This window comes from Oxyura jamaicensis, chromosome 7, assembly GCF_011077185.1.
Source record: "Oxyura jamaicensis isolate SHBP4307 breed ruddy duck chromosome 7, BPBGC_Ojam_1.0, whole genome shotgun sequence".
NCBI classification, from domain to species: Eukaryota; Metazoa; Chordata; class Aves; order Anseriformes; family Anatidae; genus Oxyura; species Oxyura jamaicensis.
This window is the reverse complement of record NC_048899.1, coordinates 22,427,393-22,439,977: the sequence shown is the minus strand read 5'-3', so window position 1 is coordinate 22,439,977 and position 12,585 is coordinate 22,427,393. Positions and strand designations below refer to the sequence as shown.

Sequence of the window (12,585 nt, the reverse complement as noted above, 5' to 3'; positions counted from 1 at the left end):
GCTGTTTAGGCTGGTATTGTTCTAGGGATGGGAGAAACGGGATGGAGGCGAAGTGGGTTTTTTATTGCAAAATAGGTTAGTGTAGGAAAGCGCTGTAAAGAAGCATTTGGGGCTTGCGTGTGCTTTTTTTGTTTGTTTGTAAGAACTGCATCCAGCACACAAATTCCAAACCTTACATGCATTTTTCTTTAAGTTTCATAATGTGGAACACAAAAGGAAGTGTTTAAGAATGGCTGTAACAACTGTGGAGAAAATACTTGATTATTTATTCTTTTCATAGGGGCCACCAACAGATGCTCCTGCGGTCGATACAGCGGAACAGGTTTATATCTCTTCCCTTGCGCTGCTGAAAGTAAGTGTCTCGTGTGTGCTACAGCTGTGTGTGGTGCTGAGGCTGAGTACCTGGCACCTACCCAGACTTTATGGACTTGTGCTCTTTAGATGCTGGTCAGACTAATTTTTACATTGCATTTAATACTGAGTGGAACTTTCAAAATAAGGAAGTTATTTCTTTTTGTGGCTTAATTTTTACTGTCTTATAGTGCCTTACAGTTTCCAAAAGTGCTGCAAGTTGCAAATTATCAATAAAGATGCAAAGGCTGGAAGAACTATCCCAGGTCAAACTTGAACATCCTGTTAAACATATATAGTTAAACAATGTCATTTGGTCTGAATTCCAGATGTTGAAACACGGTCGTGCTGGTGTCCCTATGGAAGTTATGGGTCTGATGCTTGGGGAATTTGTTGATGATTACACTGTGAGAGTGATTGATGTTTTTGCTATGCCACAGTCTGGAACGGTGAGTTCTTGCAGCTAGACTTTTTTTTTTTTTTCTTTCCACATCGTAAATATTTTGTAAAAGCTTTTCCTTCCTTACCTATTTATTATTTATTATCTTATTTAAGCTGTCTATACCTATTGGATATAATCTGAACATGTCTAATTCACATATTGATACCATAAGTTTATGCTTAGATAGTGTTTGATTGTATTTTAAGGGTTTCAATAAAAAAAAAAAAAAGGTGAAAACTTATTTTCTGAAGCAAAGACTAGTACATCTAGTGTACTATACACCAGTGTATATCACTGGAGATCTGTTTTGTCATTATGTGTAAATTATATTGGTATAACACCACTTACAAGACTTACGATTGATAACTTTAAGAACTCATATACTAGCCAAGGGAAGGATTCAAAAATGTAAAGGTTTGATTAGAAGTGTATCATGTCCTTAATTGTGATGATGCTATGGATACTCTTCAAACTCTCTTTGTCAGATCTTATAGTGGCATATCTCTTAAATAATATTTTTCATGGTGTGAAAAAATTAAGCATTTTGAGTAAGAATATTAATGTTAGTAAAAAGTATTTTAAAGAGGTGATGAACCAATATTTATAATTGGAATTGATGGTACTTTTTTAACAAATAAAATACTGCTCTTAAAAAGTACAGATCCCTTTGTAACTCAGAGCTCCACAACAATGAAGTATTTAAATTCTTTTGTCCTGACTTTTTGTGTATTCATACATAGTCAGTATATATAGAATTAGCAAAAAGCTGTTATTTCTCTTGAACAAAATCTATTGAGCTGAACTTGTGAGAAACAACAGGCCAGAGTTTACAGAACAAAAAGGAGGTAGAAAAGACGAATCATAGTAGAAATTACTTAAATGACAGTTCAAAATCTTTTTTAGAATTTTAAAACATTCATTGACATACATTTATTAAAAGTATTTTACATTTAAGGGTGTTCTAAAGTAATTGGATTTCCTTTTTTTAGCAGATGCTTGTGGCATTGTGTTTAAATTTTTGTTTGTGAAAAGTAACAAGTAAAAAGATTTGAAGTATTACTTCATGTACAATTACCATGATTTCTGTTTCTTTTTACATCAGGGTGTCAGTGTGGAGGCAGTTGATCCTGTATTTCAAGCAAAAATGTTGGATATGCTGAAACAGACAGGAAGGTAAGTCACCGTGAGGAGACCTGAGAATAACAAATAATCCCTGCATGTTGTTTAGAAGAAACAGCTGGCTCTCTACAAAACTAGTGAAGTAGGAGCTGCAATTAAGTTTGAAAAAGAAATAATCGGTTCAGAAAATGGGTGAGTAACGTAGCATGTAATTCAGTCCACCTCATGCCTTTTAATTGTCAGGAGGTTGTCAGTTATGTTAAACCCACATCTTTGATTATTGCACAGAAAGATTAGAATGCTGCTCAATTTAGTAAAAGATTGATTTTTTTTTCAATTAAGATTTTAAAAAATTACAAAGTTTTAGCTTATTTATGAGCAATTTTAATGAAAAGAAAGGAGAAATTATTTCATAAAAGATTCTAGGATTTAAACAAATTTTTATTTCACTCCTACCTCTCAACAGTTGTCGTCTGCTTGCTCAAATTCTTTTACTGTGGGAAAAACTTCAAAATTAATGTTAGCAAAAGGCTCAGCAGCTGAACAGAACAGTGCAAATTGCTTTTTGACTGAGTTCCTAGTTCTACTGCTGGTTTAATTGATATTTAATCCTTTCCCACCGTTAGTTCCCGTTGTCCATGTCTAAAATGGACTTTCTGCCGTGAAAATTCAACCCTCGATGCCAAGGAGTTAAAGAGTAGATATTTACTCAAGTGCTGAAAGGGTAAAAACTGGTTCAAGGAAGGTGTGGTAACGGTGAAAAACTGAAAGCATGATCTTCTACTACTAATGTGCATCCCTTAATGATAGCCCTCTTTTGTCGCATTTATTCATATCCATGTTTTCACCATAATATGGAGAGTAATTTAAATATTTCCAATGGTGTTTTTTCACAGATCATCTTAATTTATGCCCTGGTGTTTTATTATTTCATCTTGTGTTGCATGTTTTTGTTTTTAAAGAGTCTCGGTGTTCTCTTTGTTTCAGACCTGAGATGGTAGTTGGTTGGTATCATAGTCACCCTGGCTTTGGCTGTTGGTTGTCTGGTGTAGATATCAATACTCAGCAGAGCTTTGAAGCCTTATCGGAAAGAGCTGTTGCTGTGGTGGTGGATCCCATTCAAAGTGTAAAAGGAAAGGTATAGTAGTCTTTCTATTTTTTTTTTTAAGGTACTTCAATAAAAATTACTGTGGAGGCACTGTATATATATGTAAGTTCTTGATTTTTGGAGGCCCATTCTCCCTTAAAAATAAATAAATAAATAATCTCACTGTAAATGAAAACATCCTTATCCACTTATTCTGCAGCTTATATCAGTAGTCCTAAACAAGCTGGAACTCTCTGATATTGTCAGTGCACATAACCAGTCATAATCCTCACTTCATATTTTGCTTTTCAGGTGTGACTCAACGTTTTTGCAACTAATAATCCAAGTGTACATTGTTTCAGAGATTTCATTTTAGCCACAAAATCTAAGATCAATTATTAGCAGATCAGAATAGATTTAGCCCCTTAATGTGGGTACCAATAAGGCATTGATTTATAGGCATTACATATGATGGCTCTTAATAGCCTTCCTATTCCAAATGCTTTCGGCAATAAAACTTTACAGAAGACTCGGTATCAAGCGTTCAAGATTTTCAGAAAGTGTGCAGATAAATGATTAAGTATGTTAAATGATTATGAAAAGAGATTAACTTGCAAAGCATATTGGGTTATAGTTGTCCTTTGTTGAAATCTCTTTTGTTCTTGTTTAGTTCTCTTTTTATTTCTTTCTAGCCCCATATGCCATTTTCCTATTTCCTGCCTCATGACAGCAGGGAGCAGCTCTATTATCACCTTCACAGAGCTGTCTGCAAATGTGAGAGGCAATTCGATTTTGCTCAACCACAGGGAGAGTGGATTAGAAAAACTACAGAACGTACAGAAATTGGCTAGGTGGTTTACTGCTTTAAAATACTGCTGAGGTGTTTTGTTTGAGCATGCACTCCCATTGTATTGTAGAATAATTATTGAAATGCATCACAGTATATATGGATGATATTAATGTAAATTTATAAATATTTTAAAAGTAAGTATTCATCTTCTGTAAAGCTGTAGTATGTTTCCTGTGAGAGATTATACAGAAGCTACCGAAGAATTCCACTAAGGTTTCCTTTAATTTCACAATAGAATATTGTGAATCTATGGTTTCACTTAAAGTTTTTTTTGTTTGGTTGGTTGGTTTTTAGTTCTGATTATTTTATCATATTTGTTTATGTAAATACAGGAATTTGAAAAAAGAAATGTTTGGAAGCTATTAGATGTTGGAATCAATTTTGCTGTCTTTTAAATTGCATAAAGAGTGGAAGAATATGCTGGTAGCTCTTGTGGAAAAAAATACTGCAGTAGAATATTTAATTAGTGCTTACTTTTTTTTTCTGTAAGTTTTGCTTTATGCTTACTTTTATTTTCTCACTCAAGTATGAATGTTGAAACAAAATTATTTTGTCAAAATATAATTGGGGGTAGTATACCAAAAATTTCGAGCTCTCTACCTATTACATCCATTAAGGGGAAAAGCCTCCCAGTAAGTCACACTACTGTTTTACCACACTTCCACACTTGCTCACTAAGTGGTGTGGGTTTTTTTGCCACTGTTGTTTGACACAGTTGTCATCTTAAATAAGGGTCTTTGTTCTCCTCATGTAAATAATATTTGGCATTTTTATTTTTATTTTGAATTTTTGTCCATCTAAACATTTCTCAGTTACATCTTTCCTTATGGCATTGCTGCCAGTACTTGAGATCACTGGAAGTCTTGTAATGTTTGTTTCTAATGTGTCTAGATGCTACAGTAAGATTAAATTACATTCTCAGGTTTCACGTACTTTAAAAAAAAATGTTTCTGGCAAGTGCATCCCCAAAGTTTAGAAATAGAAGGAATACCTAAAATTATGAATAGTACTTCAAATTAGTTTCCTGATTTTAGGGGTTGAGATTGGGATGTATGATTTTTATATCCTTGGTTGGCAAGTTCACTTGCATTGAAATGTATTTTGATTTTAGATAAACTGTAAGAACAGATTTATTAGAGTTGGGGAGATTTTTAGGTCAGTTTTGACCGTTTCGTTTGTGTGGCTTCCTTAATGTGCTGTCTAGTGCTCCTTAGTATCACAGACAATTTGAGTTAAGCCTATTTCAGGGAAGTACCTGTGTTTTCTCAGCTCCAGCAAAAGAAGAAATGCTTGTAGAGGTAATTTTGTTGCTGTAGTAGCCACTGTACTGTTGCTAGTGCATGTAGCTGCATGAGTCCAAGACTCATTATACCTTTTACCAGCATAACTGTCTGGCAAAAACATGTGGCATAGAAGATTTTAATGTGGTGTATTTTGACTGAGATTAGAAGTATTCAAAAACAAAGTCCAAAATTACACACTAGCTAATTTTAAACCTGCCTGAGGGCAGGTCCATGCCCAGATAAATTGCTATGGCTTAGAGTCAGTGAAGCAGTAGTGGTGGTGCTAGCGAGGGATAAAGCAGGGCACGGGTTATTTTCATGTGTTAGGAAGTTGAAATGAATTCTGGTGAGGAGCCTCAGGTTCACCTCGTCTAAACAAAGCATTAGAAAGCGGTTTGCCTCTGTTACTGTTAGAAAGCTTTGTTAGCTCTTCTAATTTGGGCACACATCTTCTGATTCCAAGCATCTACTAGGACTGTGGGTTGGGACTGCAATTCAAAGATAAGAAGACATAATTCTCATCTGTTTAAAAAAGGCATTTCTTGTCTTCTTAAAGCCTTTGAACAAAATATGAAATCCACATATAAAAATAAAATCCTCATACAGGCCTGTGGATTTAATGCCACCTGCTTTAATGACCATTGTAGGACTGGGGTATTTTTACATAAATATTGTAGGACACAAGAAAGACAGGTTACTCTAATACTGATTTTGTAACTTCACACATATATTCTTACACAAGCAGTATTCTTTTCCATTACTCTGTACTATATGTTTCAATATTTAGGCTAATAAAGTTCCAGCTGCTTGTAAAAACTCTTATGTTATTTTATATGTATATATAATTTTAACTAAAGTCAGTGTTAGCAGAACCCAGAGAGAAAAAGCTTTAAGTTTTGGCACTTTTTTTTTTTTGGTAATTGATTTTTGTGAATAAATTGAAAGTAAGCATGGTAAAATGTGGAGAGTGGAGCAACGTGTCTAGCTGTCCCTTTATCTTGTACTTACTGCAAAACCCTTTTTTTACAAAACCCTCCAGTTTTCCAGTCTGTGAAATGGGAGTTATAATACATATTTAGAATATTCCACAGAAGTAATTTCATTAAAGATCTGGATTAAAGCTAAATATTGACATTTTATATTTCTTTCCAACATACATTTTGAAATCTCTGTACAGAGAACTATATACCTTTGCCAAATGTTAAAAATAAATTTTTTTGGACCTTAACTTAGCAGCTGTTCCTCACCTCTTAAGGAAAATATAACTACATTAAATCCACTGTAATGTAATTTCTTTCACTCTACAAACATTATCTATATGTTAACACTCATATGTTAAATATAGTGGTGTTTTCTTTTAAAACTATTTTAAATTTAGACTCCATTTTACTTATTTAACTATGTTAGAAACCGTTATTTAGAAAAAGTCACCACTTAAAGTGGTTTGCTTTTCTGAGAGGTAGTTCATTGGTTTCCCGTGATTAATAATTGCTGACAGAAAGTTTTGTGAAATATCCAAAACGGTCAGGAGTCTGTTTTGTACATCTGAGAAGTTTGTTGGCACTTGTTGATTTTTAGTATGGTACGTAACAAAATCTCTTGTTCATACAGCAAAATTTCATGTCTGTTGCACTGTTATCTTTCCAAGCAAAGCACTGTCAGAAATATTGGTAGGAAGACCTGTTGTTTCATGGCAAAAATCTATTTTTATAAATATTTGTTTTCTGAAGAAGACTCGTCTTTGATAAATTTTTATAAATTGTGCTTTGCATGTTTGTCACCTCCTGACAGATAAAAACAAACATGCTGTGCATCTTAATCCTATGCGCGGACTGTATCCTGCCACCTCCGTAAAAGGTTTTTGCTGTGGTGTTGTATCATTGTCTTAATCTCATTCGGAGAATGCAAGGAGAAAAAAAAAAAAAAAAAGGTAGCCAGGTAACAGAAATCATTCAGGTCAGAAGTAATCTCAGAAGATCATCTAGTCCAGCTTTGTGTGCAACAAAGGCTCCATGTTGAGTTGGGACCCAAATCACTTAGGGTTTTGTCCTCTTGAGTCTTGAGATGCCACAGTCTTATGGGGACATCTGTTCCAATGCTTTATTAGTCTGGAAGTGGCTTTTTTGTGGATGTGTGTTTGTTTTCTGGTGGTTATTTTTGTCTCTGAATATAGTCAGCAGCTCCCCATTACAGTTTATGACTGCTGTCTCTTTCTCCTTCCACATCAGTGAAGAACCTGGTTCTGTGATCTCAGTAGCTTCCTCTTCTGGAATTGCAAGGTCTGATGCTTCAAACAGAAGCCAGAATGTGAGCGTTAGACTAAAAACATTTTGTTTGATTTTTTTTTTTTTTTCTCCCCCACTGGGACCTCTGAATTGCTTTCCTTGGTTCAATTTATGAAATCTTTATAATTTTGATCTAAAATGAGTCTAACAAATGCGATGAACAGTTATCATTTATTCTTTTGTTTTTAAAATGTGAAATAAAAATATCCCTTTTGTGCTCCTGGAAGTCCCAAAGAGGTACCATTTTACTGTATATATATGTGTGTGTATATATATATATATATATGTATGATTTATCCTGAAATAGCAAATTTCTGGAGAGCTTAGCTGAGTTGCTGCTGGAGGTCTATAGCAAAACTGAGTCCATCCAAAGCCAAGGTCATCTTTAGCAAGGGCAAGATGTTAAAATCCTTTTGAACTGGTAATGAAGAAAAATAATGCCTCTTAAATAAGTATGGTGGCTCAAATAATTTACTTTAGAATTTTGTAGTATTCCAGTCTATTTTGAATTTTATTTTCAATTTTTTGAAATAGACAAAATTTAAATAGGCATAGGATGAAAGACTACAATGCCACTACAAAACTGATGTATCATACAGTTGAACAGAGGCTTGTTACTGTATTTGCTGAATGACCTGTTTGGGTGCTGTATTCCATAAAGCCCCCCCACCTTGGTGCCTATGTTAATTCTAGATCTAGGTGTCCACTTGTGTATCAGTGATAGGGTTTTGTCAATACCTGATTTCTAGTTTTTAACTCTTTGGAGGAATAGAGGGACTTTTTGTTCAATGATGAACATAAGAATAGTGATTTTGTTTGTGATTTGATAAAAAGTAGTCTAAAAGTAGAAGCCAAATGAATGCCGGAATTGCCATCTGTCCTCAAAAAAATTCTTCAGCTGAACATAAGTTTTACACTAGTTTTCTAATAGTTTGCATGCTTTCAGACCTCCACTCTTCTCCACTACTATTATTTTCCCTTTGTACCTTTCCTTTTCTCTTGTTTGTTTAGAGGAGATAGTGGCTGCTTTTAAGGAGGCAGGAAAAAGCAATCAGTAAAATGGGATGTGTAGAGAGACTAGTATAACACCTGAAATTCGGCATTGAAAATGGCCCATTAAGACTTAAGCTTGTGATAATTTTGAGTAAGCACATAGGAGCCACCTATCAAGTGTTTTTTTTTACAATTTTCCCTCCCTAGTTCATGTATTTGTCTTAATAGTCGTTATCTTAATAAATCTTCCTGAGAAACAAGGCAAATTCAATTCATTAGCAGCTTGAAATTGTTAATTAAAGTTTAAATGAAACCGAACTATATTGTCACTACTGCTTTGAATGTCATGGTTGCTTTGAATGTCAGATAAATTCAGATAAATTTTTCAATAAAATATCTTCTAAAACATGTAATACCTACAATTTTATGTTAGAATATTTTATACTTGAAACAGACCATTTTCAGAATTGCACTTACTAACATTATTTTCTGTTGTAAATGAAAAAATCTAAAATACAGAAGGGAGCTTTATGTTGTGTAATTTTGATTACAACTGTTTGAGATCAGGGATTATATTGTTCTGTACATTTTGTACAACATTTAGTACATTTAGATACTCTTATAGTATGTATAAAAACTCTCATCCTCAAGTATTGGATCATTACTGGTCATTAATATTGACATATTAGTAATTTGTGGATTTTGAGATTAAAGTGAATAAGTACAATAGCTGATAAATAGCAATGGAGCACAAAGCTTTGATACTTTTCATTATCACAATTTGCATTGTAATAAAGCAAAGGAAAGAAAGGAAATGTCACAATTATTGTCATAAATAATTACAGGAACACACTAGTATGCATTTGTAATGTGATAGTAGCCTTTTATTTGCCAAAACTTGAAAACGAAGTCTGCAATTAACTCTTAGAAAAAGCTTCTATGGCAATGTTGTGTCTTTTTGCCTATATATTTTTCCATATACGTTTGTCACTAAACCTGATCAACAAAAGTGTCAGCTGACAATAGCATCCTATGGTACAGAGGGCAGTCATCCTTGGCAAGAGCGGGATTACCTCTTCCATGTAACAAACAGCCAAATAACCAACCAGTAACTGTGGAACTCATCCATGGCATTTCTTAACATCATGTGGTGCATTTGGTGTAGTAGTTTGCATAACAGGGACTGAAACTTCCTCCTTGGTTGTAGGTAAGAACTGAGACAGATTTGTAGAATAAGGAAGCAGACATTTGTGTTGGTTTTGGTTTACTACTCATTCAGTAAAGACTGACTTTTTTTCCTGAAGAATCATTTGTAAGAGATGCGTTGCATCTGCACTACTGTGTAGGACACTTGCTGTTCATCTGTGCATTTCAGTTCAGGATACAATTTTTCTAAACCTAGGCATAATTGACTGAGTATTGAACTGCCTTATTACTGCTGCTGTACCACTTGTTTTCTACTGTTTTGTTTGAAAGCCAGCATTTTAATTGTCATTGCATGTACTCAGAATAACATGTTTTGCATATGTTAATTCCTTTTTTTTTTTTTTTTTAGTGGGATGCTAAAACTGTTAATGCTGGTGTTCTAAATGCTGGTGTTTGTTACGCAACATCCTTTGGATTTTCTGTGTTTAAATTAGCAACGTATGCTTACCTACTAAACAATTTACATAGGTTACTTCAGTTCATGCCCTTCCCTAAAACAAAAAAGTTCCGAGAAGACTTTTTGTTGAAATGTATTAAATGTTTAATTTCCTTATGCTGTGATGGATGTAGAATACTCCATTTATCTTCATTAAGACATATAGCTTTAAAACTTGTGGCTTGCGAGTTATGGATGCATGCCCTCACTTGTCAAGATAAATGTATTATACTGTAGTTCTCTCCCCTCCCAGTATGGATGTTCAAGTTGTACAGCAGATTTGACCACAAATAAGCAATTCTCTAAGGATAGAGAAGGAAAATGCACATGCTCCTAGGAATATATTTTCCAGAGCTAAAATTGACATTTTATAAATAATTTCCATGTTGCAAACTTCAAACTCACAATCACAGCAATTCAGTGATATGCATTTGGCATGAGTCAGTTTCAGTTCTTAGTGCTTTTCATTGGAAATGGCATAAAAAGTAAGATTTCTTTGAATTTTTTATGTTGTGGGCTAACAGGGGACAGAAGATGTTCTTCACTTGTAGCTGTCTAACAGTGCATGGCAGCATAAATAACGAAATGGTCATAAACCCGAGCTGCACTTCTCAAGTCACATGTTTCGTTTCATTTTTAAAGGATCTAGAAACAAACCAAGCAGTTGATAACAGGTCAGTTGCAGGTGATAAAAGATATTTTAGATGGGACATTACTTCTTTTTCCACACCTTGCATAACCACGTTATATCTTTTGCATAGTTTTCTTTAAGCACTAGTATGTTTGTTCATAAACATATGGCATAAACAATGCATTGCTATTTGAATTCCAAGGAAACAATACATTTTTAAAGATAGTCACCATATGTGATACATTCTTCGCTGGAAAAAATACTGATGCTAGATTTTTTAAACTTAAAAGGACGGCTTACTTCTAACTGAAAGTTATAATTAAAATGTAGTAGACCTTGCAAAACAAGTGTTTCTTTAAATATTATTTGTAGACTTCCAATTGGACTAATTTAATAGAATCAAGTGTGTAAAGTACTCCTGAAATTGTCTTGAATTTTTTCACACACAAAGTTATGAAGACTTTTTTTAGAAAAAGTGGTAATCTGCATGGCACACTGTCAGAATAAGCTAAAATAAGTTCAGTTATTAAACATTCTAAATTTTAATGACACCATTATTTTTAATAACCATGTTCACTATAAAAGGCCAGATTTTTATCTAGTTACCAATCAAAGAATCCAGCTCTTGTGAATAACCATGAATCATATTAATTATAGTTATCCTCAAATTTATAAAATAAACCGAAGATAATTGTAAATTTCGTTTCTAAAAATCCATTATGCAAGTTCTATTCTTGGTTGGTGACCCCTGGGAAATGCTTGAAAACTGCACTATAGTTATTGTTTTTTAGATTATTATGCTTTTTTGAAGCTAAGACAGATGTACAAAAAGATGCAGTTTTTATTTTGTATTGGCAGCTTCCAAATATTTAGTATCTATTTCCAAGAGCTGCAATTAGTAAAGCATCCATGGTACTGAAATCCACACATCCCACAAGCTAATTATATTTGCAAGGTCAGATTGAATACATATTTTCAGAAAAATAAAGGGTTATATAAATGTGTCTTCTACTTGGCTGTTATATCACAGTTTGTTGATCTGGAGTATAATGTGTACAATTCACAAATTTGTCTGATAACAGAAAGTGGTGTGTGATTGTGTTTATTTTACTAACCAGTATATTCACAGCAATCACTTCCAAATATCTCTCCAGTAAAGATGTGTTAATTACAAAACAGACAAGGTCTTCTATTATATTAAAGCTACTAACAAGAAGACAGCAGGAATCACACATGTAAATAGCATCATCAACCCCTATTTTAGTCCTCTGTTTTGATCTGTGAGTTGCGCATAGACCAAAGGTGCTATTAAAGACTCAGTATATGAAATAGGCAGCATTATATGAACAAAATTTATTCAACAAGAAAACAGACCTTTAACATGAATTTAACAAGCCTGAGAAATTATAAACTCTCATATGCTGCAGATTCATGCAGTGATAATAAACAAAAAAGGAAAGTAAGAGGTTTCCTTAAGCTAGCCAAACTGCTAATGGTTTTGTTATAAGCTGTCTGCTGTTCAAATGACCTCTGAAAAGTCTGAAGACACTTGTACTTGGAGAAATTAAATGGTCAGAGTGGTGAAAGAGTTGCACTGCAGAAGTGCATTTGAAAAAAATCCTACCTTCTTATTTCTGGAAAATATCCCAATGCCACAGACTTTTGTTTAACTTTTTATGTCTATAGAAAGAGAATTTAGCGTGAAGCTTGGAAACTAGTTTTTACTGACATATCACAAGATGCATCAGATAATATAAGTGTAATGACAACTTAAAATTTTTGGATGAGAAATACCAACTTCTTAGCAAAATTCCAACTAACCAAGTGGGGTGTTTTTTGTTTTGCTTTTAATTAATCCTTAGAGGTTCTTTGTTCAAAATACCATATCTGAAGTTTCCATCA

General features: G+C 33.8%; 1 protein-coding gene across 2 annotated transcripts in view; it reads left to right on the top strand.

Moving 5' to 3' along the window:
* Positions 1 to 12,585, top strand: part of PSMD14 (proteasome 26S subunit, non-ATPase 14) — a 46,940-nt gene that overhangs the window by 22,221 nt on the left and 12,134 nt on the right. For both annotated transcript variants that reach the window (XM_035331536.1, XM_035331537.1), the window contains 4 exons: positions 281 to 352; positions 681 to 800; positions 1,896 to 1,966; positions 2,900 to 3,050. In XM_035331536.1, coding sequence (XP_035187427.1) covers positions 281 to 352; positions 681 to 800; positions 1,896 to 1,966; positions 2,900 to 3,050 — 414 coding nt within the window. The remainder of the gene's footprint in view (positions 1 to 280; positions 353 to 680; positions 801 to 1,895; positions 1,967 to 2,899; positions 3,051 to 12,585) is intronic.